The sequence below is a fragment of the Oncorhynchus mykiss genome, chromosome 14 (genome assembly GCF_013265735.2).
Source record: "Oncorhynchus mykiss isolate Arlee chromosome 14, USDA_OmykA_1.1, whole genome shotgun sequence".
In the NCBI taxonomy this organism is placed as follows: Eukaryota; Metazoa; Chordata; class Actinopteri; order Salmoniformes; family Salmonidae; genus Oncorhynchus; species Oncorhynchus mykiss.
In genome coordinates this window covers 20,115,111-20,142,270 of record NC_048578.1, presented here as the reverse complement: position 1 = coordinate 20,142,270, position 27,160 = coordinate 20,115,111, and the positions used below count along the sequence as shown (strand labels likewise).

Sequence of the window (27,160 nt, the reverse complement as noted above, 5' to 3'; positions counted from 1 at the left end):
GTTCTCTCAGTATAGTATCTATGATGGTTCTCTCAGTATAGTATCTATGTTTCTAACATGTTGTGATGGTTCTCTCAGTATAGTATCTATGTTTCTAACATGTTGTGATGGTTCTCTCAGTATAGTATCTATGTTTCTAACATGTTGTGATGGTTCTCTCAGTATAGTATCTATGTTTCTAACATGTTGTGATGGTTCTCTCAGTATAGTATCTATGTTTCTAACGTGATGGTTCTCTCAGTATCGTATCTATGTTTCTAACATGTTGTGATGGTTCTCTCAGTATAGTATCTATGTTTCTAACATGTTGTGATGGTTCTCTCAGTATCGTATCTATGTTTCTAACATGTTGTGATGATTCTCTCAGTATAGTATCTATGTTTCTAACATGTTGTGATGGTTCTCTCAGTATCGTATCTATGTTTCTAACGTGATGGTTCTCTCAGTATCGTATCTATGTTTCTAACATGTTGTGATGGTTCTCTCAGTATAGTATCTATGTTTCTAACATGTTGTGATGGTTCTCTCAGTATCGTATCTATGTTTCTAACATGTTGTGATGGTTCTCTCAGTATAGTATCTATGTTTCTAACGTGATGGTTCTCTCAGTATAGTATCTATGTTTCTAACGTGATGGTTCTCTCAGTATCGTATCTATGTTTCTAACATGTTGTGATGGTTCTCTCAGTATCGTATCTATGTTTCTAACATGTTGTGATGGTTCTCTCAGTATAGTATCTATGTTTCTAACGTGATGGTTCTCTCAGTATAGTATCTATGTTTCTAACATGTTGTGATGGTTCTCTCGGTATCGTATCTATGTTTCTAACATGTTGTGATGGTTCTCTCAGTATCGTATCTATGTTTCTAACATGTTGTGATGGTTTTCTCAGTATCGTATCTATGTTTCTAACATGTTGTGATGATTCTCTCAGTATAGTATCTATGATGGTTCTCTCAGTATAGTATCTATGATGGTTCTCTCAGTATAGTATCTATGTTTCTAACATGTTGTGATGGTTCTCTCAGTATAGTATCTATGTTTCTAACGTGATGGTTCTCTCAGTATCGTATCTATGTTTCTAACATGTTGTGATGGTTCTCTCAGTATCGTATCTATGTTTCTAACATGTTGTGATGGTTCTCTCAGTATAGTATCTATGTTTCTAACATGTTGTGATGGTTCTCTCAGTATCGTATCTATGTTTCTAACGTGATGGTTCTCTCAGTATGGTATCTATGTTTCTAACATGTTGTGATGGTTCTCTCAGTATAGTATCTATGTTTCTAACGTGATGGTTCTCTCAGTATCGTATCTATGTTTCTAACATGTTGTGATGGTTCTCTCAGTATAGTATCTATGTTTCTAACATGTTGTGATGGTTCTCTCAGTATCGTATCTATGTTTCTAACATGTTGTGATGATTCTCTCAGTATAGTATCTATGTTTCTAACATGTTGTGATGGTTCTCTCAGTATAGTATCTATGTTTCTAACATGTTGTGATGGTTCTCTCAGTATCGTATCTATGTTTCTAACATGTTGTGATGGTTCTCTCAGTATCGTATCTATGTTTCTAACATGTTGTGATGGTTCTCTCAGTATAGTATCTATGTTTCTAACATGTTGTGATGGTTCTCTCAGTATCGTATCTATGTTTCTAACATGTTGTGATGGTTCTCTCAGTATCGTATCTATGTTTCTAACATGTTGTGATGGTTCTCTCAGTATAGTATCTATGTTTCTAACATGTTGTGATGGTTCTCTCAGTATAGTATCTATGATGGTTCTCTCAGTATAGTATCTATGTTTCTAACATGTTGTGATGGTTCTCTCAGTATAGTATCTTATGTTTCTAACATGTTGTGGTTGTGTGTTACTTCAGGAGAAGTCCAGGCTGAGCTTCCTGATGGTGGACAGTGCCGGCACGGAGGACAAGCCCTTAAAGATTCCCAAGGAGGTGTGGCTGCTGGTGAACCACCTCTTTACCATGTCCTGCCAGCAGGTGAGAGGATAGTTAAGGGAAATGTTCACAGCACTTTTATTTCTAGGTCGTACCACATCTGAGTATGTTTTTAATCTCAGTAATGAAGATTCTGAAATGCTGTTTGCAGTGAATTTGGATGATTTTCAGAATGAGGTATTCCTTAGAGGGGTAACCTTGGTTAACAAGGAATCCAAACAGAATATCACTCCATTTCACTATTGTCACTTCGGTTTGAAGAAGTGAAACAGCGCAAAATTCAGTTTGTATTCCAGGCTAACTCTTCTAGGCACTATTCTAGACTTAGTCTTTCAGCCCGTAAATAGTATTCTACCCTACCCTTATTTCAACGTCATTTCAAAACGACATTCTCCTGTAAACTCCTTGCCGTTCTTCCAGGAGGACCTGTTCCAGACACCGGGCCTGCAGGAGGAGCTGCAGGGTGTCATCGACTGCCTGGACACCAGCATTCCTGACTCAATCCGTATCCTTACTCACATGTCCCCAGTCATTCCTGACTCCATCCGTAATCCTTACTCATATGTCCCCAGTCATTCCTGACTCCATCCGTAATCCTTACTCATATGTCCCCAGTCATTCCTGACTCCATCCGTAATCTTTACTCATATGTCCCCAGTCATTCCTGACTCCATCCGTAATCCTTACTCATATGACCCTAGTCATTCCAACCCCCCTGGCCCAGATCCGCTAGTAAGCCCAGCCCTGTAACAGGACACTGTGACTGAGATGCCACACAGTTAGTTGGGTCACTGCGATAAAGCGGCTGCTATACACAGACTGGTGCCAAGGCATAGATTAGCAGTGTGGAGGAAGTATGATATCTGTGGTAGTTGGGGGGTGTACGGTGTGCAATCTTCCTGTCCGTCCGTATGCTCACGCACCAACACACACAACCAGCTTGTTTGAGGGTAGCTGTTTAGGATTCAAGGGGATTTGTAGATCAGGGATTCAACATGTAGTCATGTTCAAACACTGTACACCCACCCTCGGCCATAAATCTGTCCCCCCCCCAACTTTGTCTGACTGTTTCTGACTGTTCCCTGACTGTGTGTCAGCTGGTTGTAACCACTCCGTGGCCGAGGCCCTGTTGATATTCCTGGAAGCTCTGCCGGAGCCAGTGGTCTGTTACGAGCACTACCAGCGCAGCCTGGACTGCTCCCATGACAGCCGCCTCTGCAAACAGGTGCAGTGAATTCAATTACGATTTTAGGGTGGCCTAACATTAAATATTTTCACATAAAAGTCATTTTATATGAATCTGGAAATGGATATGAGTAGGAGTCATTGACTTCTGTTGAATCAATAAAGTTAATATGTATAATCATTGTAAAACATACAACATAGTTTGTCCTCTTGGCTCTACAAGGGGCTGGTTGTAGTTCTCATCTGTCTTTTCTCTGGGCTGTTTTGTCAGTTGATCTCCCAGCTGCCCCGGGCTCACCGCAACGTCTTCCGCTACCTGATGGCCTTCCTCAAGGAGCTGCTGAAATATGCCCACAACAACAACCTCACTGCCAACCTCATAGGTCAGTTCCCCATGGCCACATTTTCTATAACCTACAAGTGCTTTTTCAGTAGGGTACACTGTAGCAAAGCGTTATGCCACAGAATGCAAATATCTGTGTTCTTATTGGACATGTTCAGACATAGTAGTATGTCCCCGCTTCTCTCCAATTCAAAACTTATCTTCCATACTGAACACGACCCAGATTTAGGGTCAATACTACTTCAATTCAATAAATTCAGGAAATGAAATTCCCAGGTCTAGAATAGAAAAATGTGATTTATTTTCAGTAATGTTGATAAAACATTTAACTGGAGTTTCAATTCAGTGAATTTAAATGAAACGGCTCTAAACCCATGTTGCTTTAGAAATGCCTCTTTCTCACATCTTCCTCTACCTCTCTTTCCGCCACTGTGCCCCATGCCAGCTACCCTCTTTGCCAGCCTGCTCATCCGACCCCCGCCCAACATGGTGGGCCGACAGACAGCGCAGGACCGACAGAGAGCCATCGACTTCATTCTGGGCTTCCTCATGGGAGGGGACGAGGAGTGAGGGGTCAGGGGATCAGACCGCCAGGACCTTTTGATGACAGACTGAGGAATGGGGTTTTGGTGGACACACGGTCCATGTATGTGTGTAAGGGACCATGGTGGATTGTGTTGTGGGAGAACAAACAGTGCAATTATATGGGACCCTCTCTTATCAGACTCTTAGCAATGCCCCAGCCCCCAGCCTTTGTAGTGCTGTACTTCAGTCACTCACAACCATCACCATTAACCAAGTCCCATAGTTTTCATCTCTGCTCATTGTGTGGCTGCAGGACCAGGAGTTTAGATGTTGGGCAGCTTGGAGTGACAGTGAACAGTCAACTGACTGACGCCCCACTCCCCAGGCAACCCCCACTGAGGACTGTTCCGTGCCCCATTCAACCCCCACTGAGGACTGTTCCGTGCCCCATTCAACCCCCACTGAGGACTGTTCCGTGCCCCATTCAACCCCCACTGAGGACTGTTCCGTGCCCCAGTCAACCCCCACTGAGGACTGTTCCGTGCCCCAGTCAACCCCCACTGAGGACTGTTCCGTGCCCCATTCAACCCCCACTGAGGACTGTTCCGTGCCCCATTCAACCCCCACTGAGGACTGTTCCGTGCCCCATTCAACCCCCACTGAGGACTGTTCCGTGCCCCATTCAACCCCCACTGAGGACTGTTCCGTGCCCCATTCAACCCCCACTGAGGACTGTTCCGTGCCCCATTCAACCCCAACTGAGGACTGTTCCATGCCAAAACGACTCCCTTTACCTGATTTGAATGTGAACTCTGAATGGAAGTACAATATGTATGTAGGAACCCACAGATACTAAGATAATGATGATCTGTTAGTACGTTACACTAAAGATACACGTAGAGGGTCGTGCAGAAAATTTGGATCGCATTCTACCTGGTAGATATTCCTCCGAGGGAACGATTCAGCCCATGGGTACGTAGTGATATCGCACGCAAGAGACTTCTGGTGAACACAGAGAGACTAAATGAATCCTTGCTTGTCCGAAATACTGACCAAGGAAGTTTGACGTTCTTCTACAAGATAATGATGACAATCCGGAGCAGTCCTTTCTGGGATCTGGGAGACATATTGGGAGATATGTTAGAACTCTCAGTGGGCTATGGTGTAAACAAATGTTATTTATCATTTATATTTTCTCCTTACATAACTTTGTACCATCTTTAGAGTTTATTTCAACTTCATACTTCTTTTAAGAGACCACATTTTGGATATTGAACGTTATCGTGAGTTAGGCTGATTTCTCCATTCAAGTACATTACAACTCTGAACCCAAGTCACACTAACTTGACACTAACTTGACAGTAGAGTGATCAGTCATCCCTCCTGCTTGTACAGTATGTGCTATTCTACGGGCCAGTTTCTCAGACCCAGATTCATCTTATTGGAGAGTTAACATTCGCGATTGAGCATGCTTTTTTTTTTTTGTTCAAGAGTGGTTCAATGTGGTTGTCTCATCCAGCTATCTTAAGATGAATGCACTAATTGTGAGTCGCTCTGGATAAGAGTGTCTGCTACATGACTAAAATGAGGTGGCTTTTAGTCTTGAGTCCGGGAAAAACCCTCCCTACAGTGTGCTACAGAACATAACAAAGACAAACCCACTACGGCATCGATGTCTTAACTGTTGCAAACAGTCCCTCTCCTGTCCGTATTGACCTCTTGTGGGTTTTTTGACTCTGCTGTCACCTCTTATTATGGTGGTGCAAACCGTGTGTTCAATATGTATGTATTGTTTGTTGGTCATGCAGGTACCATCGTTTAAATGCTTGTTTATATGTTTATTTTCTCGCTTCTGCCTCGCTGTCTGCCTCGCTGTCTGCCTCGCTGTCTGCCTTCATACTGGTTAGAGCCTCATTGCATTGGGCCGGTGTGCTCAGGCAGGGGAATTCTTGTCACAGTCGATTCAGACAATATAATGCCCTGTTTTACTGTCTTGAGTTTCATCTAAAGTAGCACCCTATACCCTATATAATGCACTACTTTTGACCCGAGAGCGCTGGTCAAAAGTAGTGTGCTATATAGGGGAAAGGGTGCCATTTCGGACATACCCTAATACTTTTTTCAGTTGCAAAGCATTTTTTTACAGTGCAGGTTGAACAGGATTTAGATGTTCATTACTCTCCGCTGAGACAAAACTGTTTTTTCCCCCCTAATGCTGTCGTGGAACGTGTTATGGTTGTGAAACGAGGAACTCTAATGCTGTGACATTTCTACAGTGTTTCTTCCCTTTGTTTTCCACACTGTCGTCTAGTAACGTTGGTAATAAGGCGTGAAAACAGCTCCTGGCTGGCCTGTTGTGTGACACGCTTGGTCTATGACACTTGTTTCCACTGGAAATGTTTCCCTCTCTTATGTCTCCAGTCAACTAATCTAGCCAGAAAAGCCTGTTACTTAGTCAACAGACATGTACTGTAATCTAGCCAGAAAAGCTACAGAAAAGGCATTCAAAGTTTTAAAGTGTTTTTTAATATCGCATGATCTTGTAGCTAACACAATGACAGGCTGTTAATCAAAGCACTTAACAGTTTGGTTGTCTCTCTGTCAGCTCTCACCCAGAGAGGATTTTGAGTGGAGTTTTCCCAAGTCGTGTGTGACTTCCGGACTGCAATCATCCATACAGTACATTCGCTTTGCTTAGCTTTGCCAAACCATGATTGGCCCTGGATGGATTGGTCCTACCTGTTGTCTCGGACTCTAACCGAGGAGGAACAGTGAATCTGAGATTGTCATCTCATTCACAACACAAAGCTTTTACATCAGAGACGAGGTCATCTCCAGCTGCAGAGATATTGTTAGAATTGAATATTCAAATTGGGAGATGAACCCACACTCATGTTGTCCTAGCTGTCCCTTCATCTGTGGTCTGTCTGTGTTTTCATGTGTTGTCTTTTCCTGCTCTGCTCCCCTTCATACTGTGGCTTTTGTAATGGTCTGTCTAGTAATAATGCTACATGTGCACAGCTGTTTTTGGTATTTTTAATTTATTTAACGGAAATAAAATAATGTATGAAAAAAACACTTTGTATCTAACCTCTTTAATTGGTGTACCCAGTTGTTCACAGGTGAAACACTCAACAGCCCTTTGGGAATCCTTTCTATCTTGTAAACACCATCTAGATAAAAAATAAATAATATTGTGACATACTTACTATGGCTGACTTGTCTGCTCCATGTCAAATGTCCAGCTGCTGACGCTAACCCCTGTAGTTAGACCAGTCAGCGGGCTGGGAGAGATCCATTGCCTGGATGAAACACTCCCCCCTCATCTCCATGTATAAAGTCCTCAACCTGGACTCACTATCATCCGTTTGTCTGTGTTAGTTACTGTAGCCCCCGCCTGCAGTACCAGTCCCAGTAAACCAACCATGGCCATGGTGAGAGTGTCTTCCTACCGCCGGCAGTTTGAGGAGGAGCAGTGGAGTCAGAATGGAGGGTCCAACAGAGATTGTGGGGCGGTATGGAGAACACTGTGCACCGAGGATGGTTTACTACAGGAGATGGACTGTATGGACAACACTGTGCACCGAGGATGGTTTACTACAGGAGATGGACTGTATGGAGAACACTGTGCACCGAAGATGGTTTACTACAGGAGATGGACGGTATGGAGAACACTGTGCACCGAGGATGGTTTACTACAGGAGATGGACTGTATGGACAACACTATGTACCGAGGATGGTTTACTACAGGAGATGGGCTGTATGGACAACACTGTGCACCGAGGATGGTTTACTACAGGAGATGGGCTGTATGGACAACACTGTGTACCGAGGATGGTTTACTACAGGAGATGTGCTGTATGGACAACACTGTGCACCGAGGATGGTTTACTACAGGAGATGGGCTGTATGGAGAACACTGTGCATCGAAGATGGTTTACTACAGGAGATGGACTGTATGGAGAACACTGTGTACCGAGGATGGTTTACTACAGGAGATGGACTGTATGGAGAACACTGTGCACCGAAGATGGTTTACTACAGGAGATGGGCTGTATGGAGAACACTGTGCACCGAAGATGGTTTACTACAGGAGATGGACTGTATGGACAACACTGTGCACCGAGGATGGTTTACTACAGGAGATGGACTGTATGGAGAACACTGTGCACCGAAGATGGTTTACTACAGGAGATGGGCTGTATGGAGAACACTGTGTACCGAGGATGGTTTACTACAGGAGATGGACTGTATGGAGAACACTGTGCACCGAGGATGGTTTACTACAGGAGATGGACTGTATGGAGAACACTGCACTGAGGATGGTTTACTACAGGAGATGGACTGTATGGAGAACACTGCACTGAGGATGGTTTACTACAGGAGATGGGCTGTATGGAGAACACTGTGCACCGAGGATGGTTTACTACAGGAGATGGGCTGTATGGAGAACACTGTGCACCGAAGATGGTTTACTACAGGAGATGGACTGTATGGAGAACACTGTGCACCGAGGATGGTTTACTACAGGAGATGGGCTGTATGGAGAACACTGCACCGAGGATGGTTTACTACAGGAGATGGACTGTATGGAGAACACTGTGCACCGAGGATGGTTTACTACAGGAGATGGGCTGTATGGAGAACACTGTGCACCGAAGATGGTTTACTACAGGAGATGGGCTGTATGGAGAACACTGTGCACCGAGGATGGTTAGTCTACAGGAGATGGGCTGTATGGAGAACACTGCACTGAGGATGGTTTACTACAGGAGATGGACTGTATGGAGAACACTGCACTGAGGATGGTTTACTACAGGAGATGGACTGTATGGAGAACACTGCACCGAGGATGGTTTACTACAGGAGATGGGCTGTATGGAGAACACTGTGCACCGAAGATGGTTTACTACAGGAGATGGACTGTATGGAGAACACTGTGCACCGAAGATGGTTTACTACAGGAGATGGGCTGTATGGAGAACACTGTGCACCGAAGATGGTTTACTACAGGAGATGGGCTGTATGGAGAACACTGTGCACCGAGGATGGTTTACTACAGGAGATGGACTGTATGGAGAACACTGCACTGAGGATGGTTTACTACAGGAGATGGGCTGTATGGAGAACACTGTGCACCGAGGATGGTTTACTACAGGAGATGGGCTGTATGGAGAACACTGCACCGAAGATGGTTTACTACAGGAGATGGACTGTATGGAGAACACTGTGCACCGAGGATGGTTTACTACAGGAGATGGGCTGTATGGAGAACACTGCACCGAGGATGGTTTACTACAGGAGATGGACTGTATGGAGAACACTGTGCACCGAGGATGGTTTACTACAGGAGATGGGCTGTATGGAGAACACTGTGCACCGAAGATGGTTTACTACAGGAGATGGGCTGTATGGAGAACACTGCACTGAGGATGGTTTACTACAGGAGATGGACTGTATGGAGAACACTGCACTGAGGATGGTTTACTACAGGAGATGGACTGTATGGAGAACACTGCACCGAGGATGGTTTACTACAGGAGATGGGCTGTATGGAGAACACTGTGCACCGAGGATGGTTTACTACAGGAGATGGACTGTATGGAGAACACTGCACTGAGGATGGTTTACTACAGGAGATGGACTGTATGGAGAACACTGCACCGAGGATGGTTTACTACAGGAGATGGGCTGTATGGAGAACACTGTGCACCGAGGATGGTTTACTACAGGAGATGGGCTGTATGGAGAACACTGTGCACCGAAGATGGTTTACTACAGGAGATGGACTGTATGGAGAACACTGTGCACCGAAGATGGTTTACTACAGGAGATGGGCTGTATGGAGAACACTGTGCACCGAAGATGGTTTACTACAGGAGATGGGCTGTATGGAGAACACTGTGCACCGAGGATGGTTTACTACAGGAGATGGGCTGTATGGACAACACTGTGCACCGAAGATGGTTTACTACAGGAGATGGACTGTATGGAGAACACTATGCACCGAGGATGGTTTACTACAGGAGATGGACTGTATGGAGAACACTGCACTGAGGATGGTTTACTACAGGAGATGGGCTGTATGGAGAACACTGCACCGAGGATGGTTTACTACAGGAGATGGACTGTATGGAGAACACTGCACTGAGGATGGTTTACTACAGGAGATGGGCTGTATGGAGAACACTGTGCACCGAAGATGGTTTACTACAGGAGATGGACTGTATGGAGAACACTGTGCACCGAAGATGGTTTACTACAGGAGATGGACTGTATGGAGAACACTGTGCACCGAAGATGGTTTACTACAGGAGATGGACTGTATGGAGAACACTGTGCACCGAAGATGGTTTACTACAGGAGATGGACTGTATGGAGAACACTGTGTACCGAGGATGGTTTACTACAGGAGATGGACTGTATGGAGAACACTGCACCGAGGATGGTTTACTACAGGAGATGGGCTGTATGGAGAACACTATGCACCGAGGATGGTTTACTACAGGAGATGGGCTGTATGGAGAACACTGTGTACCGAGGATGGTTTACTACAGGAGATGGGCTGTATGGAGAACACTGTGCACCGAGGATGGTTTACTACAGGAGATGGGCTGTATGGAGAACACTGCACTGAGGATGGTTTACTACAGGAGATGGACTGTATGGAGAACACTATGCACCGAAGATGGTTTACTACAGGAGATGGACTGTATGGAGAACACTGCACTGAGGATGGTTTACTACAGGAGATGGACTGTATGGAGAACACTATGCACCGAAGATGGTTTACTACAGGAGATGGACTGTATGGAGAACACTGCACTGAGGATGGTTTACTACAGGAGATGGGCTGTATGGAGAACACTGCACCGAGGATGGTTTACTACAGGAGATGGGCTGTATGGAGAACACTGTGCACCGAAGATGGTTTACTACAGGAGATGGGCTGTATGGAGAACACTGCACCGAGGATGGTTTACTACAGGAGATGGACTGTATGGAGAACACTATGCACCGAAGATGGTTTACTACAGGAGATGGGCTGTATGGAGAACACTGCACCGAAGATGGTTTACTACAGGAGATGGACTGTATGGAGAACACTGTGCACCGAAGATGGTTTACTACAGGAGATGGACTGTATGGAGAACACTGTGCACCGAAGATGGTTTACTACAGGAGATGGACTGTATGGAGAACACTATGCACCGAAGATGGTTTACTACAGGAGATGGGCTGTATGGAGAACACTATGCACCGAAGATGGTTTACTACAGGAGATGGACTGTATGGACAACACTGTGCACCGAAGATGGTTTACTACAGGAGATGGACTGTATGGAGAACACTATGCACCGAAGATGGTTTACTGCAGGGTGTCTCAACCTTTTTTATAACAGGCTGGGAAGCTTCTTGGGGGACTTCTTCCATTAAACTAGAATGTAGTAGACAACCCTCTGAAGGACCGGGCAGCAACATCTTAGGGACCGTTTCTGGTCCAGTCACCAGAGTTTGAGTGACACTGGTTTACTAGAAGGAGGCTAATGGAAAGAATATAATGTTTGTATTGTGTTGTGCAAATTGGAGATGGGTTGAGACATACAGTACTTGTAAGGTTTATGATAATTTGTCTGTTTCAGAATTCAACAAAGTTTGAGTTATGACCAGATCAGGTTTGTTTTCTTTCACTGAAGTATGTCTGAGTAAGCTTTGCACTATTTCTATATACAGTATAGAAGGTCACTCCGTTTAACATAGTGTTTAGTGTTAGTTACGCCTTGTTCGTCCCAAGGGAAAAGTTTGACAGGTGATGACAAACGCCTTTTGTACTTGCATCAAACAATGAAATCAGGTTACCCTGGGCGGTGTTCATTTACACAGAGCTGATTTGGGAGAGGCAGCTATGCTATTCATTCAAGACTTTTCAGAGATTGCGATCTTGTGGCCCTTGATTTTCAATGTACATGCACAAAACCAACCAATACTTGTGATATTTAACCTATAGGTGTGTGTGTGTGTGTGTGTGTGGTGTGCACCCCTCCCACAGGGGTGTGGCTGCTGAGGAGTGTACGTGTGAGAAGCTGGACTTCGTGGCTGCCAAGGCGCTCGACAAGGAGAGTCTGGTCCAATTCACTGAAGACCACAGCGTTATTCTCGCCCTGATCGTTTTGTGGCACTCATCAACATGGTGAAGCCGGGATGGATTCAACCCTCTAAACATTGTCCTAAGGTTGAGCAAACATTGTTTTGAGATGGACCAACACCATATCACCATATAACCAGTGCAAAACGCTACGATAAATCAAAAGTGTTTTTCTTATACTGTATGTTGTTGTAGTCAGATGCTCCAAGGAAGCAACCCATTAAATGTAACATACACAGGGTTGTACAATTCCAGTAACTTTCCCCAAAGTCCCATCTTTCTCAGGTATCGTGGTTAGAATATACCTGAAATCAGACAGAAATAACCAAATCATCTGAATCCTCCAACCGGGATGTTTGGAAAACCAGGCAATTTTCTGGACAATTATCAGAATTTTGCAACCCTAACCATGCATGTCATTTCCTGTGTCAAAAAAAAACATGCTATATCATTGTACGTGCTGTTTGTGCCCTTTTAGGTGCGCTGCTTTGAGGAGGACAATGACTCTCTGGAGGCCCAGATCTGTGAGCTGCAGGAGAGGCTGGCTGGCCAACAGACCACCTCCACTGTCCTAGCTGTCCCTGAATGCAGCTTGGATGACATGGAGAGACTGCTTAAGGAGAGGGTACATATTAACAATATAGTGGAATGGAGGCATTCATATCACACTAGGAGCTAGGAAACAGACCGTTACCACTACCTACCAGTGCCAGACTGATATGCCACTGCGTGTCCAGGATTGGAGCCTGTGTGATGTGGAGGAGCTGAGGAGAGAGCTGGACTGTCTGCAGGAGCAGTATGAGCAGACCGTCCAGCAGAGGACACTCATCCGACTGGAGTGGGAGGATGTTGGCCTGGTAATGACCTCACTCCTGCACCCCTGGCGGCCATTTTGGTGTTATTGTTTAGTATGTGTTGATTTGTTGTCTTCGTTTGTTATGTATTCTCTAACAATGAGTAGACTTTTAATGTGTGCTACTGTCGATATAGAACATGCATAAAGACATAGATCTAACTTGTGGTAGCTCAACTTTTGTACCCAATCTTCATCTGCAATGAAGTACAATCATCTTCAAAAAGAAAATGCAAAGAAGGGTGGAAAGAAAGATAATTAATCTGAACATTCAGAGGGCCAATATTTGGGAGCGTTAATGCAACTGCACTAAACTATAATAACCACTAGATGGCACTATTGCCACGACTTGCCAACACTGTTTTGTCCTCTCCTATTAAACACATATCAGCTGTGTGTCTCATAGCCCAGCAGCTCCTCTGTAGCTCTATAGATCTCTACCCACTTTGTTGAACTGATCATCAGTCCTACAGTCTGGGCCGGCAGCCACAACGCAACCCGAGAACCCCAGTCTTAACAAACCCTACTATCCCATTTCCTCTCATTCCCTCCCTGCCTGCCACATCATCACACCCCTCTCCAATGTCAGCCCAGATGTGGGAGAAGCTGTTTTCATGTCTCCTTATTGAGTCATTCAGGCTTTTATCCCATACAGATGTAATACAGACAGTAATATAGTCGGAGCAGTAATGCTGCTGGCTGGCTCAGCCTCTGGCTCCAATAGGAAAGCAGCTGGAGTGTGGAGCGAGACTAGAGCCGGTGGGAAAAGGACACAGGCAGGGAGTGGAAAGGAGAAGAGAGATTGAATGTGATTGTGAACCAGTGTTGGAAGCAGCTCCTCGGGAGGAGGCTACTGTCTTTCTCGGAAGACAGACAGGCCGACAGACAGGCCTTGGAAGGGGTCAACAAGGCATGGCATGGTATTTGAAGTCCAGCCTTGCCATTGGCTATTGATTAAGCTACATTTTGGACAGCTTACATTGTCTGGTCTGGTCTGGTCTTGTCTGGTCAGCCAATTCTCTGAGTGTTCTTTTGAGCTTGTATCTGGGGCTATGGATACAATGTTTGGTTCAGCAGCAACAACGTGTTGAAGGCTGGAGGAGCTAGCAGATTCTAATTCAAAGCAGTAGACGGTGCTATAAAGCATAGCTAACCTTAAGCGACGAGAGGAGAGGAGAAGGGTAATGTAGGGGAGATTTCTTTAGTCTTTACAGTCCACAGTCTGCGAGCGCAAAACTCTCTCCAATTGACAAGCTCATGTTTGCCTAGAGATGACAGCAACAGACCGCCTGCCTCTTGTGTGACATCCATCAGGGCCCCATGTGTTCCAGCAGCCACAGCAGAAAGGTTCCCACCTTGGACCCGTTTTTCATTCAGATGTAAATGCTAGCACCAGGAGTAATTGAATTCATCACCAATTAATCAGGCACTTAAAAAGGGCTGGATGAGCTAAAAGCTAATTAGCTCTCTCCATCCCCCCCTCTTCTCTGCATTGCAGTGTCTAGCTTGCTACCTGCTGGCTGAAGGAATAGAGTGTGTCATGGTTCTTATGTGCTGAATTTCAAATAGACCCTAGCCCCTTCTTCTTACCTCTTACCCCCTAGGCACTCATGTAGATATTAAAGGATTGGATTGGTGTAAGCCAGTGTTTTCCACTCCTGGTCAAGGGGACATATGTTTGTTTTTGCCTAGCACCAATACACCTGATTAAACTAAAGACTTTATGACGAGTTGATTAGTTGAATCAAGTGTCTTATTGCTCCCCTTTGGGTCCCCAGAACCAGGATTGGTAAATACTAGTGTAAGCAATATTGTGAAAATGGAGAGTGCGAGCGAGGGGGGAGGGAGGGCGAGGGGGGAGGGAGGGAGAGCGAGCGGGGGAGGGAGGGAGGGAGAGCGGGTGAAGGAGGGAGGGAGAGCGGGTGAAGGGGGGAGGGAGAGCGGGTGAAGGGGAGGGAGGGAGAGCGGGTGAAGGGGAGGGAGGGAGAGCGGGTGAAGGGGAGGAAGAGCGAGCGAGAGGCGGAGGGAGTGAAAGCGAGCGAGAGGCGGAGGGAGTGAAAGCGAGCGAGAGGGGAGGGGTGAGCGCGCGGGAGGGCGAGCGAGCGAGGCGGAGGGAGAGCGAGGGAGGGAGAGCGGGTGAAGGGGAGGAAGTGAGAGGGAGGGAGAGCGGGTGGGAGGGAGAGCGAGAGGGAGGGAGAGCGAGCGAGCGAGAGGCGGATGGTGGGGGGGAGAGTGAGGGTGAGCGAGCGGGAGGGTGAGCGAAAGGAGGGAGAGCGAGGCAGAGGGAGGGAGAGCGAGGGAGAGCGAGGCAGAGGGAGGACAAGCGAGTCGGAGGGAGGGAGAGCTGGGGAGGGAGAGCGAGCGAGGGGGGGAGGGAGGGAGGGAGAGCGGGAGGGTGGGAGGGAGGAAGAGAGAGAGCGAGAGGGGAGGGGAGGGGGGAGAGCGAGGGTGAGCGAGCAGGAGGGAGAGCGAGGCAAAGGGAGGGAGAGCGAGGCAAAGGGAAGACAAGCGAGGCGGAGGGAGGGAGAGCTGGGGAGGGGGTTGGAGGCATAGGGAGAGCGAGGGGGGCAGGGAGGGAGAGCGGGTGAAGGGGAGGAAGGGAGAGAGAGGGAGGGAGAGCGAGAGGGAGGGAGGGAGAGAGAGGGAGGGAGAGCGAGCGAGAGGGGAGGGGGGTGAGCGAAAGGAGGGAGAGCGAGAGAGGCGGAGGGAGGGGGGTGAGCGAGCGGGAGGGTGAGCGAAAGGAGGGAGAGCGAGAGAGGCGGAGGGAGGGAGAGCGAGAGGGGAGGGGGGTGAGCGAGGGTGAGCGAGCGGGAGGGTGAGCGAAAGGAGGGAGAGCGAGGCAAAGGGAGGACAAGCGAGGCGGAGGGAGGGAGAGCTGGGGAGGGGGTGGCATGGAGAGCGAGCGAGGCGGAGGGAGAGCGAGGGGGGCAGGGAGGGAGAGCGGGTGAAGGGGAGGAAGAGAGAGAGAGGTAGGGAGAGGGAGGGAGAGCGAGAGGGAGGGAGGGAGAGCGAGCAAGAGAGGCGGAGGGAGGGAGAGCGAGAGGGAGGGGGAGAGCGAGGGTGGGTGAGCGAGCGAGCGAGGCAGAGGGAGAGCGAGGTGGAGGTAGGGAGAGCGAGAGGGGAGGGGGGAGGGAGAGCGAGCGAGAGAGACGGAGGGAGGGAGGGAGAGCGAGCGAGAGAGACGGAGGGAGGGAGGGAGAGCGAGAGAGACGGAGGGAAGGAGAGCGAGCGAGAGAGACGGAGGGAAGGAGAGCGAGCGAGAGAGACGGAGGGAAGGAGAGCGAGCGAGAGAGACGGAGGGAAGGAGAGCGAGCGAGAGAGACGGAGGGAAGGAGAGCGAGCGAGAGGGAAGGAGAGCGAGTGAGAGACGGAGGGAGAGCTTGGGAGGGAGGGAGAGAGCGAGCGAGGCAGAGGGAGGGAGAGAGAGGCGGAGGGAGGGGGAGCTGGGGAGGGAGGGAGGGAGAGAGCGAGCGAGGCGGAGGGAGGGAGAGCGAGGCGGAGGGAGGGGGAGGGAGAGCGAGGCAGAGGGAGGGAGAGAGAGCTGGGGAGGGAGAGCGAGAAAGGGGTGTGGGAGCTGGGGAGGGAGGGAGGGAGGGAGAGAGCGAGCGAGGCGGAGGGAGGGAGAGCGAGACGGAGGGAGGGAGGGAGAGCGAGAGAGATAGACGGAGGGAGGGAGGGAGAGCGAGAGAGACGGAGGGAGGGAGGGAGAGCGAGAGAGACGGAGGGAAGGAGAGCGAGCGAGAGAGACGGAGGGAAGGAGAGCGAGCGAGAGAGACGGAGGGAAGGAGAGCGAGCGAGAGAGACGGAGGGAAGGAGAGCGAGCGAGAGAGACGGAGGGAAGGAGAGCGAGCGAGAGAGACGGAGGGAAGGAGAGCGAGCGAGAGAGACGGAGGGAAGGAGAGCGAGCGAGAGAGACGGAGGGAAGGAGAGCGAGCGAGAGAGACGGAGGGAAGGAGAGCGAGCGAGAGAGATGGAGGGAAGGAGAGCGAGCGAGAGGGAAGGAGAGCGAGTGAGAGACGGAGGGAGAGCTTGGGAGGGAGGGAGAGAGCGAGCGAGGCAGAGGGAGGGAGAGAGAGGCGGAGGGAGGGGGAGCTGGGGAGGGAGGGAGGGAGGGAGAGAGCGAGCGAGGCGGAGCGAGGGAGAGCGAGGCGGAGGGAGGGGGAGGGAGAGCGAGGCAGAGGGAGGGAGAGAGAGCTGGGGAGGGAGAGCGAGAAAGGGGTGTGGGAGCTGGGGAGGGAGGGAGGGAGAGAGCGAGCGAGGCGGAGGGAGGGAGAGCGAGGCGGAGGGAGGGGGAGGGAGAGCGAGGCAGAGGGAGGGAGAGAGAGCTGGGGAGGGAGAGCGAGCAAGGGGTGTGAGAGCTGGGGAGGCGGAGGGGGGGTGAGCAGGGCGGAGGGAGGGAGAGCTGGGGAGGGAGAGCGAGCAAGGGGAGTGAGAGCTGGGGAGGAGGGAGGGAGAGCGAGCGAGCGAGGCAGAGTGAGGGAGAGCGAGGCGGAGGGAGAGAGAGGGAGGGAGAGCTGGGGAGAGTGAGCGTGGGGTAGTGAGAGCGAGCGGGAGGGTGAACGAAAGGAGGAGAGCGAGGCAGAGCAAGGCGGAGGTAGGACGAGCGAGGCGGAGGGAGGGAGAGCTGGGGAGGGAGAGGGAGCATGGGGAGGGTGGGAGAGCTGGGGAGGGAGAGCAAGCAAGGGGAGTGAGAGCTGGGGAGGCGGAGGGGGGGTGAGCAGGGCGGAGGGAGGGAGAGCTGGGGAGGCGCAGGGAGAGCGAGCGAGGGGTAGGGAGAGCGAGAGGGAGGGGGGAGGGAGAGCGGGAGGGAGGGAGAGAGCGAGAGGACGGAGGGAGAGCGAGCGTGCGAGAGAGGCGGAGGGAGGGAGAGCGAGAGAGGCGGAGGGAGGGAGAGCGAGAGAGGCGGAGGGAGGGAGAGCGAGATAGGCGGAGGGAGGGAGAGCGAGCGAGAGAGGCGGAGGGAAGGAGAGCGAGCAGGAGGCAGAGGGATGGAGAGTGAGGGAGAGCGAGGAGGAGGGAGAGTGAGCGTGGGGGAGGGAGAGCGAGGAGGAGGGAGAGTGAGCGTGGGGGAGGGAGAGCGAGCGGGAGGGTGAATGAAAGGAGGGAGAGCAAGGCGGAGGGAGGACGAGCGAGGCGGAGGGAGGGAGAGCGAGGCAGAAGGAGAGAGAGCTGGGTAGCGGGAGGGAGGGAGAGCTGGGGAGGGAGGGAGGGAGGGATAGCGAGCATGAGGGAGAGAGGGAGGGCGAGCGAGCAGGAGGCAGAGGGAGGGAGAGCGAGGCGGAGGGACGGAAAGCGAGGCGGAGCGAGGAGGACGGAGGGAGAGCTGGGTAGAGTGAGCGTGGGGGAGGGAGAGCTAGCGGGAGGGTGAACGAAAGGAGGGAGAGCGAGGCAGAGGGAGGGAGAGCATGGCAGAGGGAGGGAGAGGGAGCATGGGGAGGGAGGGAGAGCTGGGGAGGGAGAGCAAGCAAGGGGAGTGAGAGCTGGGGAGGCGGAGGGGGGGTGAGCAGGGCGGAGGGAGGGAGAGCTGGGGAGGGAGAGCGAGCAGGAGGCAGAGAGAGGGAGGGCGAGCGAGCAGGAGGGAGAGCGGGAGGGCGAGCGAGCAGGAGGGAGAGCGGGAGGGCGAGCGAGCAGGAGGGAGAGCGAGGCGGAGGGAGGGAGAGCGAGGCGGAGGGAGGGAGAGCGAGGCGGAGGGAGGGAGAGTGAGGGGGAGCGAGGAGGAGGGAGGGAGAGCTGGGGAGAGTGAGCGTGGGGGAGGGAGGGCGAGCGGGAGGGTGAACGAAAGGAGGGAGAGCGAGGCGGAGGGGGAGGGAGAGTGAGCGAGGCATAGGGAGAGTGAGCGAGAGGGAGGGGGGAGGGAGAGCGAGGGAGGGGGGAGGGAGAGCGAGGCAGAGGGAGGGAGAGCGAGCGAGGCAGAGGGAGGGGGAGCTGGGGAGGGAGAGTGAGCGAGGCATAGGGAGAGTGAGCGAGAGGGAGGGGGGAGGGAGAGCGGGAGGGAGAGAGAGAGAGGACGGAGGGAGAGCGAGCGAGCGAGCGAAAGAGGCGGAGGGAGGGAGAGCGAGCGAGAGAGGCGGAGGGAGGTAGAGCGAGCGAGAGAGGCGGAGGGAAGGAGAGAGAGCAGGAGGCAGAGGGAGGGAGAGCGAGGGAGGGAGGGAAGGAGAGCGAGGCGGAGGGAGGGAGAGCAAGGTGGAGGTAGGGAGGGAGGGAGAGCGAGGAGGAGGGAGGGAGAGCTGGGGAGAGTGAGCGTGGGGGAGGGCGAGCGAGCGGGAGGGTGAATGAAAGGAGGGAGAGCAAGGCGGAGGGAGAGTAAGGCAGAGGGAGGGAGAGCTGGGTAGGGGGAGGGAGGGAGAGCTGGGGAGGGAGAGCGAGCATGAGGGAGAGAGGGAGGGCGAGCGAGCAGGAGGCGGAGGGAGGGAGAGCGAGGCGGAGGGGGGGGGTGAGCAAGGGTGAGCGAGCGGGAGGGTGAGCGAGCGGGAGGGTGAGCGAAAGGAGGGAGAGCGAGGCGGGAGGGAGGGAGAGCGAGGCGGGAGGGAGGGAGAGCGAGGCAGAGGGAGGGAGGGAGAGCGAGGCGGGAGGGAGGGAGGGAGAGCGAGGCAGAGGGAGGGAGGGAGAGCGAGGCGGAGGTGGGGTGAGCAAAGGGTGAGCGAGCAGGAGGGTGAGCGAGCGGGAGGGTGAGCGAAAGGAGGGAGAGCGAGGCGGGAGGGAGGGAGAGCGAGGCAGAGGGAGGGAGAGCGAGGCGGGAGGGAGGGAGAGCAAGGGTGAGCGAGCGGGAGGGTGAGCGAAAGGAGGGAGAGCGAGGCAGAGGGAGGGAGAGCGAGGCAGAGGGAGGACGAGCGAGGCGGAGGGAGCAGGAGCTGGGGAGGCGGAGGGAGAGCGAGCGAGTGGTAGGGAGAGCGAGAGGGAGGGGGGAGGGAGAGCGGGAGGGAGGGAGGGAGCGAGAGGACGGAGGGAGAGCGAGCGTGCGAGAGAGGCGGAGGGAGGGAGAGCGAGATAGGCGGAGGGAGGGAGAGCGAGCGAGAGAGGCGGAGGGAAGGAGAGCGAGCAGGAGGCAGAGGGATGGAGAGCGAGGGAGAGCGAGGAGGAGGGAGAGAGAGCTGGGGAGAGTGGGGGAGGGAGAGCGAGCGCGAGGGTGAATAAAAGGAGGGAGAGCAAGGCGGAGGGAGGACGAGCGAGGCGGAGGGAGGGAGGGAGAGCGAGGCAGAAGGAGAGAGAGCTGGGTAGCGGGAGGGAGGGAGAGCTGGGGAGGGAGGGAGGGAGAGCGAGCATGAGGGAGAGAGGGAGGGCGAGCGAGCAGGAGGCAGAGGGAGGGAGAGCGAGGCGGAGGGACGGAAAGCGAGGCGGAGCGAGGAGGACGGAGGGAGAGCTGGGTAGAGTGAGCGTGGGGGAGGGAGAGCGAGCGGGAGGGTGAACGAAAGGAGGGAGAGCGAGGCAGAGGGAGGGAGAGCGAGCAGTAGGGAGAGCGAGCGGGAGGGTGAGCGAAAGGAGGGAGAGCGAGACGGAAGGATGGAGAGCAAGGCAGAGGGAGGGAGAGCGAGGCAGAGGGAGGGTGAGGGAGGGAGAGCGAAGCAGAGGGAGGGTGAGGGAGGGAGAGCGAAGCAGAGGGAGGGAGAGCTGGAGAGGGAGAGCTGTGGAGGGGGAGGGAGGGAGAGTGTGGGGGAGGGAGGGAGAGCGAGCGGGAGGGTGGGTGGGAGAGCGAGCAAGGGGAATGGAGCGAGCAATGGCGAGGGGGAGAGGGGGAAGGAGATCGAGCCGTGGCTGGAGGGACAGCGAGAGAGGGGGAGCGAGGGAGGGGGAGGGAGAGGGAGGGAAAGCGAGCGAGCGAAGGATAGGGAAGGAGGGAGAGCGTGGGGGAGGGAGGGAGAGCGAGCGGGATGGCGAGGGCGAGGGGGAGAGGGGGAAGGAGATCGAGCCGCGGCTGGAGGGAGAGCGAGAGAGGGGGAGCGAGAGGGAGGGAGAGCGAGCGAAGGATAGGGAAGGAGAGCGAGCGAGGGGTAGGGAGGGAGAGGGAGGGAGGGAGAGCGAGCGAGGGATAGGGAAAGAGAGCGAGCGAGGGGGAGGGAGGGAGACGGAAGGAAAGCGAGGGGGCGGGAGAGCGAGATAGGGGAGGGAGGGAGAGCGAGCGAGAGAGGCGATGCGAGAGAGGCGGGAGAGCGGGCAAGAAAGGCGGGACGGCGAGCAAGAGAGGCGAGAGAGAGGTCGAGGGAGACTGAAAAGGAGCAAAGAGAGAGCTGAGAGAGGGCAGTGAGAAAGGGAAAAGGAGAGTTCCATCTCTCCATCACTGTTTTTCCTCTGTGGAGACCGGCCACTCGGCTGCTGGCTAACACACTCCCTCAGGTACACGCTCGCTAACTCCCTGCACCGGATGACTCACAGTGCCCCTTTGTTTTATTAACTGCTATTATTATCAGACATATTCCCCTGATGAATGGACTGCCTCATCATTACTCAAGGTTCAGGCTGCTCGGGTGTTTCATTCTGCTGTGATGGATGCCTGGAGGTTGGTCGTGGAGTTGTATTGCTACCTGAAGATGTACATGACGGGGTCTTAATGGTGTGTCTGTCTGCAAAGGGTTGAGAGTCTATCCTGCTGAGCATACAACACACACCTCACAGCCTAATGTCTGTGTCTTAATGTTGTGTGTGTGTGTCTGCAGACGGTTCAGAACATGGTGGTCCCTGTAGAGGGTCCAGCTGCAGCAGGGAGAGAAGTCCTGGAGTTTTACAACCCTGACATCCTGGATATCAAGGAGTACTACAGCCGGCTGGCTGAGACCCTCCAGGTAGGGATTCTGGAGAACACACGCGCTTAGCATGCGTGCACGTGCGGTGTACATTATGTGAACATACCTGCACACAGAACACCCACACAAACACCCTTCAACGTAACCGCCTGGCCAGTCCAGGGGTAACTCTGAGCCTTCAGATGTTCCTCCTGACCTAACACTGGAGACGAACCTGAGAATCAGAGCTGCTGCACCAGAACAGACCCACTTTGTCCCACTGTGTGTGTGTGTCGGTGTGTCTGTGTGTGTGTTAAAATGAGTGAGTGTGTTACAAGCTAGAGGTGCTCTGCTGGGGTCAACCTGGCTCTCCGGTGTGTCTGACCCTCCTCGGGGTCCCTGGTCGGGGATTTTGGCCCTCCTGGTGAGATCACGCCCGTAATCAAACCGCTGGGGTGCTTCCTAGGTGGTGTGATTGTGTCTGTGTGGAGGCTTTGGCCCAAATTGACAGCAGCTTTTATGGTAATAATTACACTCTCCTATCTCATCCTTCCCTCATTCGTTGCCAGCTGGACAGCTTGCTGGCCTCCATTATTGTCTCACAAGGTGCATTGTCTCCAGCCCCAAATGATTGCCATTGGGATTGAAGTGTGATTTTCTGGCTGACTCTGGTACACGTTGCCCTCGTTGCCATTCATTTACGGTCTCATTTGTTCCCCTTCATCAGGACTGCGTTCCAAATGGCACCCCATTCCCTTAATGGTGCATTATTATTCTCCCTGTCTGGGTGGTACAAAGTACAGGACACTGATTATTCTCCCTGTCTGGGTGGTACAAAGTACAGGACACTGATTATTCTCCCTGTCTGGGTGGTACAAAGTACAGGACACTGATTATTCTCCTTGTCTGGGTGGTACAAAGTACAGGACACTGATTATTCTCCCTGTCTGGGTGGTACAAAGTACAGGACACTGATTATTCTCCCTGTCTGGGTGGTACAAAGTACAGGACACTGATTATTCTCCCTGTCTGGGTGGTACAAAGTACAGGACACTGATTATTCTCCCTGTCTGGGTGGTACAAAGTACAGGACACTGATTATTCTCCCTGTCTGGGTGGAACAAAGTACAGGACACTGATTATTCTCCCTGTCTGGGTGGTACAAAGTACAGGACACTGATTATTCTCCCTGTCTGGGTGGAACAAAGTACAGGACACTGATTATTCTCCCTGTCTGGGTGGTACAAAGTACAGGACACTGATTATTCTCCCTGTCTGGGTGGTACAAAGTACAGGACACTGATTATTCTCCCTGTCTGGGTGGTACAAAGTGCAGGACACTGATTATTCTCCCTGTCTGGGTGGAACAAAGTACAGGACACTGATTATTCTCCCTGTCTGGGTGGTACAAAGTACAGGACACTGATTATTATCCTTGTCTGGGTGGTACAAAGTACAGGACACTGATTATTCTCCCTGTCTGGGTGGAACAAAGTACAGGACACTGATTATTCTCCCTGTCTGGGTGGTACAAAGTACAGGACACTGATTATTCTCCCTGTCTGGGTGGTACAAAGTACAGGACACTGATTATTCTCCCTGTCTGGGTGGTACAAAGTACAGGACACTGATTATTCTCATTGTCTGGGTGGTACAAAGTACAGGACACTGATTATTCTCCCTGTCTGGGTGGTACAAAGTACAGGACACTGATTATTGGAAGGGTATTTACATAAGGACTTCTTTGCACTGTAATAACCCACACATACTGCTTTTCTAAACAACATCTGGAAGACAATGGACATTTCAACTTGTGGTTGTTGTACTGCTTATGAATATGTACAGCCTAAAATAATGTGACCCGCCTAGGAAAGTCATTCATCAGACACACTCATGGAGTGTCATGCAGTAAATGAATGGTAGTGACTATGTTGATATGTTTCCAGTGTGAGTTCAAGGAAACTGGTGTGGTTGTTGTTGTTGTCAACGTTGGAGCTGGAAAGGCGCTGGCGGTGGCCAGAGCTGCGGGGGTCACAGCCGTAGCCCAAATAACAGACGTCAACGAACTGAAGAAACTGGTGAGTAACCTCCTTCTCTCTCTCTGGCATTTACCTACTTTTTAGACAATCATAACCTGCAGATTTTACTCCTTTCTTTCTCCCTGATTGTTCACCCTGCAATCACTATCCCTGCAATCTATCTCTATCTCTGTGTGTTTGTCTCGCTGTCTCTCTGTCTCTCAAGCTTCTTTTTCTCCAGTAAATTCATACTTCTTAGACGTCTAATCAGAAAAGCCCACAATGAGTTCAGAATCAAACATCAGCCACTAAATCAAGAGAAATGGTAGAAAGTGAATGGCTTCTTCCCACAGACAGTAAAGTTTAGGGAGGAAAAGGCAGTTCTGTAACGACGTTCGTCTGTAGAAGGAGAAGCGGACCAAAAAGCAGCGTGGTGGTTACTCATGTTCTTTAATGGAAAATGAACGATACATGAAATAACTTAAATCTACAAAACAACAAACGGAACGTGAAAAACCTATACAGCCTATCCTGTGACAACAAACACAGAGACAGGAACAATCACCCACAAACACACAGTGAAACCCAGGCTACCTAAGTATGATTCTCTATCAGAGACAACCAATGACACCTGCCTCTGATTGAGAACCATACTAGGCCGAAACATAGAAAAGCCCCAAAACAGAAAAACAAACATAGACTGCCCACCCAACTCACGCCCTGACCATACTAAATAAATACAAAACAACGGAAATCAAGGTCAGAACGTGACATTTACAGCAACGACCTGGGGAATAGTTACAGGGGAGAGGAGGGGGGATGAATGAGCCAATTGGATGCCAGGGATGACAAACATGGCGGTTTGGTTCCCATTACTGTGGTTGTGGCCCTAGCCCCAGCTCTTTAAATAAACAGTCCCCCTCGGTAACCGCAGTCGCACTCTCATAACACCGTCTCCTCTTCCCTAATGTACAGCACGCGAGCCCACGCTTGGCCCAGCCTGGGCCTAGTTTGATGGACAGGTCCCTCCATCCCTCTTTTACTCCCTCCCTTCATCTCTCTCTCACCGGCTGTGATGGATGTCCCAGGTCTGGTTTCTCACCCAGACACAACTTGGCCAAACAAACCAGCTTGCAGTGAAGTCCGTCAGGCTCAGCCCAGAGATGTGTATAATAGTGTAGAACAGGCATTGATATGGATGACAGACACACCCCTGCCCGCACATGCAGGGCATTCGGCCAGGGCTCACTTATCATGCCAGAAAGAGAGAGCGAGCAGAGGGAGAGAAAAGAGAGATGGCCAGGTTGGGATCTCATCAGCCCTATGTTAGTTCTGGGACTGACTGGGTCCTCCTGGCAAATGGCACCCGATTCCCTATATAGTGCACTACTATTGACCAGAGCCCAGATGTAGTGCACTATAATAGGAAATAGGGTGCCATTCTGGACGCAGCCTGGAGCTCCTGTGATCTACCTGAAAGAGAAGCAGACGGCCTGGACCCTCATCATCCGTCTCTGACAGCTAATTGTTGAACTTCTCTGATTGCTGTAATTACTCACAGCCGGGCGGCGGGTGTGTGCTGGGATTGTGCGTGCGTGCATGTGTGTGTGTGCGGCGTGGCTTGTTTGGAAGAGAGTATTCCGTTTGAGCTTTTAATGTGCAGTTTAGAATGAAATAGGCAGATCCATTTTCTCTAGAGATGAACTACAATGATTGTGCCAAGTCACATCTCGATGAGTGTGGAATGTGGATCAATTACATTTATACCGATGCACGTTGTTACGATGTTACCTCCAACCATGAACCTGAATCTCTGGTTTTGTGTGTCTGTGTGTTTGTACCTGTGTGTGTAGATTGTAGAGCTTGAGAAGGAGGTTACAGAGCTGGAGAGGTGAGATTGAGGTGAAGAGAGAAGCAAATGTGGAGGAGATCGCTGACCTGGAGGTAAGAGAGATCTAGGAACAGTTTACACTACCCTCAATCCTAACCACAGATCTAAGAACAGTTTACACTACCCTCAATCCTAACCACAGATCTAGGAACAGTTTACCCTTCCCTATCCTCAAAATATCAGACTCGAGACTAGTGGTTAGGGTCAGCTTCTACCTCCATCCATCCCTTAAACCCAATGGCTCTATTCCAAAAACTTCTACCTCCATCCACCCATCCCATATACCCAATGGCTGTATTCCAATAACCACACTATCATACCACTTAGAATGTGTAAAATACATAGATAGTGTACATGGCTTTATAATAAGTGGTAGTGTGGTTATTAGAACATGGCCCTTTATCTGTCTGTTTCTTCTCAGTGTCGTATTGAGGAGAGGCAGGAGCAGCAGCATGGCCTGCCGGTCCAGATGAGGGAGCAGTGTGGGGAGTACGAGGGGCTGCTGGGTCAGACGATAGACCCGGACATCGAGATCGCTGCCTACAGGAGAGACCTTTCACTGATGTGTTTCACCGACAGGGCCCCATGCACAACAACAGATAACGTACAGTGTGATCATCAAGGCCTCTGTAGTAGTGAAAAAGATGGAGAGGTCCTGCATCATTTACTAATGGGCTTGTTCAGGAAGGAAACTGAAGTACCCAAAACACATGAAAAAGCACACTTGGAAAGACCATGACTAACCTTAATATAATATTCTCTGTAGTTTTACAATGACAATAGCATCTTCAGATGACATGATGTTGACCTAATATTTTAAATTTTCTTCACAATATTTGTGTAGCCCTACATTGGCTACAATGTCACCTGGGAATCCCCATATCCATAATATCCATATTAAGACATTCCTGAGGACAAATGTGAGTAGTATGGGTGGCAGAATGTCACCTGGGAATCCCCATATCCATAATATCCATATTAAGACATTCCTGAGGACAAAGGCCTGACATCCAAGGTCATCCGGGGTCACAGGAAACAGGCCCTACGACAGTCCGAGAAAACATAATGCAATTTCCTGTCCGGTGTTTTTGTGTTTCTGTCTTACTGCCCTCCTGTTTTGTCTTGTGTCCGTCCCTGTCTGTGTCCCTGTATGTGTCCGTCTCTGTGTCCATCTCTGTGTCCCTCTCTGTGTGTCCGTTTCTGTGTCCCTCTCTGTGTCCGTCTCTGTGTGCATCTCTGTGTCCCTCTCTGTGTGTCCCTCTCTGTGTGTCCCTGTCTGTGTCCCTGTCTGTGTCCCTGTCTGTGTCCCTGTCTGTGTCCCTGTCTGTGTCCCTGTCTGTGTCAGTCTCTGTGTCAGTCTGCCTGCCTGCCTGCCTGCCTTCCTGCCTGCCTGCTCGCTTGCTCGCTCAACCATCTGGCATCCTGGTATGTAGAAGGATGCACTTTGCCCTTCCTGACCCCTACCTTTGGACAACCCTTCGCTCACCCCTCTGCTGCTCTGAACACATCCCCGTGGCTC

General features: G+C 51.2%; 2 protein-coding genes across 6 annotated transcripts in view; both read left to right on the top strand.

Moving 5' to 3' along the window:
• LOC110488962 (inositol polyphosphate 5-phosphatase OCRL) overlaps positions 1-7,092 on the top strand; it is a 29,884-nt gene extending 22,792 nt beyond the window's left edge. For all 5 annotated transcript variants that reach the window (XM_036943128.1, XM_036943129.1, XM_036943130.1 and 2 more), the window contains 5 exons: positions 1,886-2,005; positions 2,384-2,468; positions 3,061-3,188; positions 3,420-3,531; positions 3,937-7,092. In XM_036943128.1, coding sequence (XP_036799023.1) covers positions 1,886-2,005; positions 2,384-2,468; positions 3,061-3,188; positions 3,420-3,531; positions 3,937-4,061 — 570 coding nt within the window. In that variant the 3' untranslated portion in view covers positions 4,062-7,092. The remainder of the gene's footprint in view (positions 1-1,885; positions 2,006-2,383; positions 2,469-3,060; positions 3,189-3,419; positions 3,532-3,936) is intronic.
• A 4,924-nt stretch (positions 7,093-12,016) lies between these two features.
• Positions 12,017-26,746, top strand: LOC118938705. Its single transcript, XM_036943131.1, has 7 exons — positions 12,017-12,249; positions 12,641-12,787; positions 12,900-13,019; positions 21,667-21,792; positions 23,679-23,810; positions 25,604-25,694; positions 26,063-26,746. Exons 1-6 carry the CDS (start codon positions 12,205-12,207, stop codon positions 25,643-25,645), a joined length of 612 nt encoding a protein of 203 aa, XP_036799026.1. The 5' UTR covers positions 12,017-12,204; the 3' UTR covers positions 25,646-25,694; positions 26,063-26,746.
• Positions 26,747-27,160: the final 414 nt, after the last annotated feature.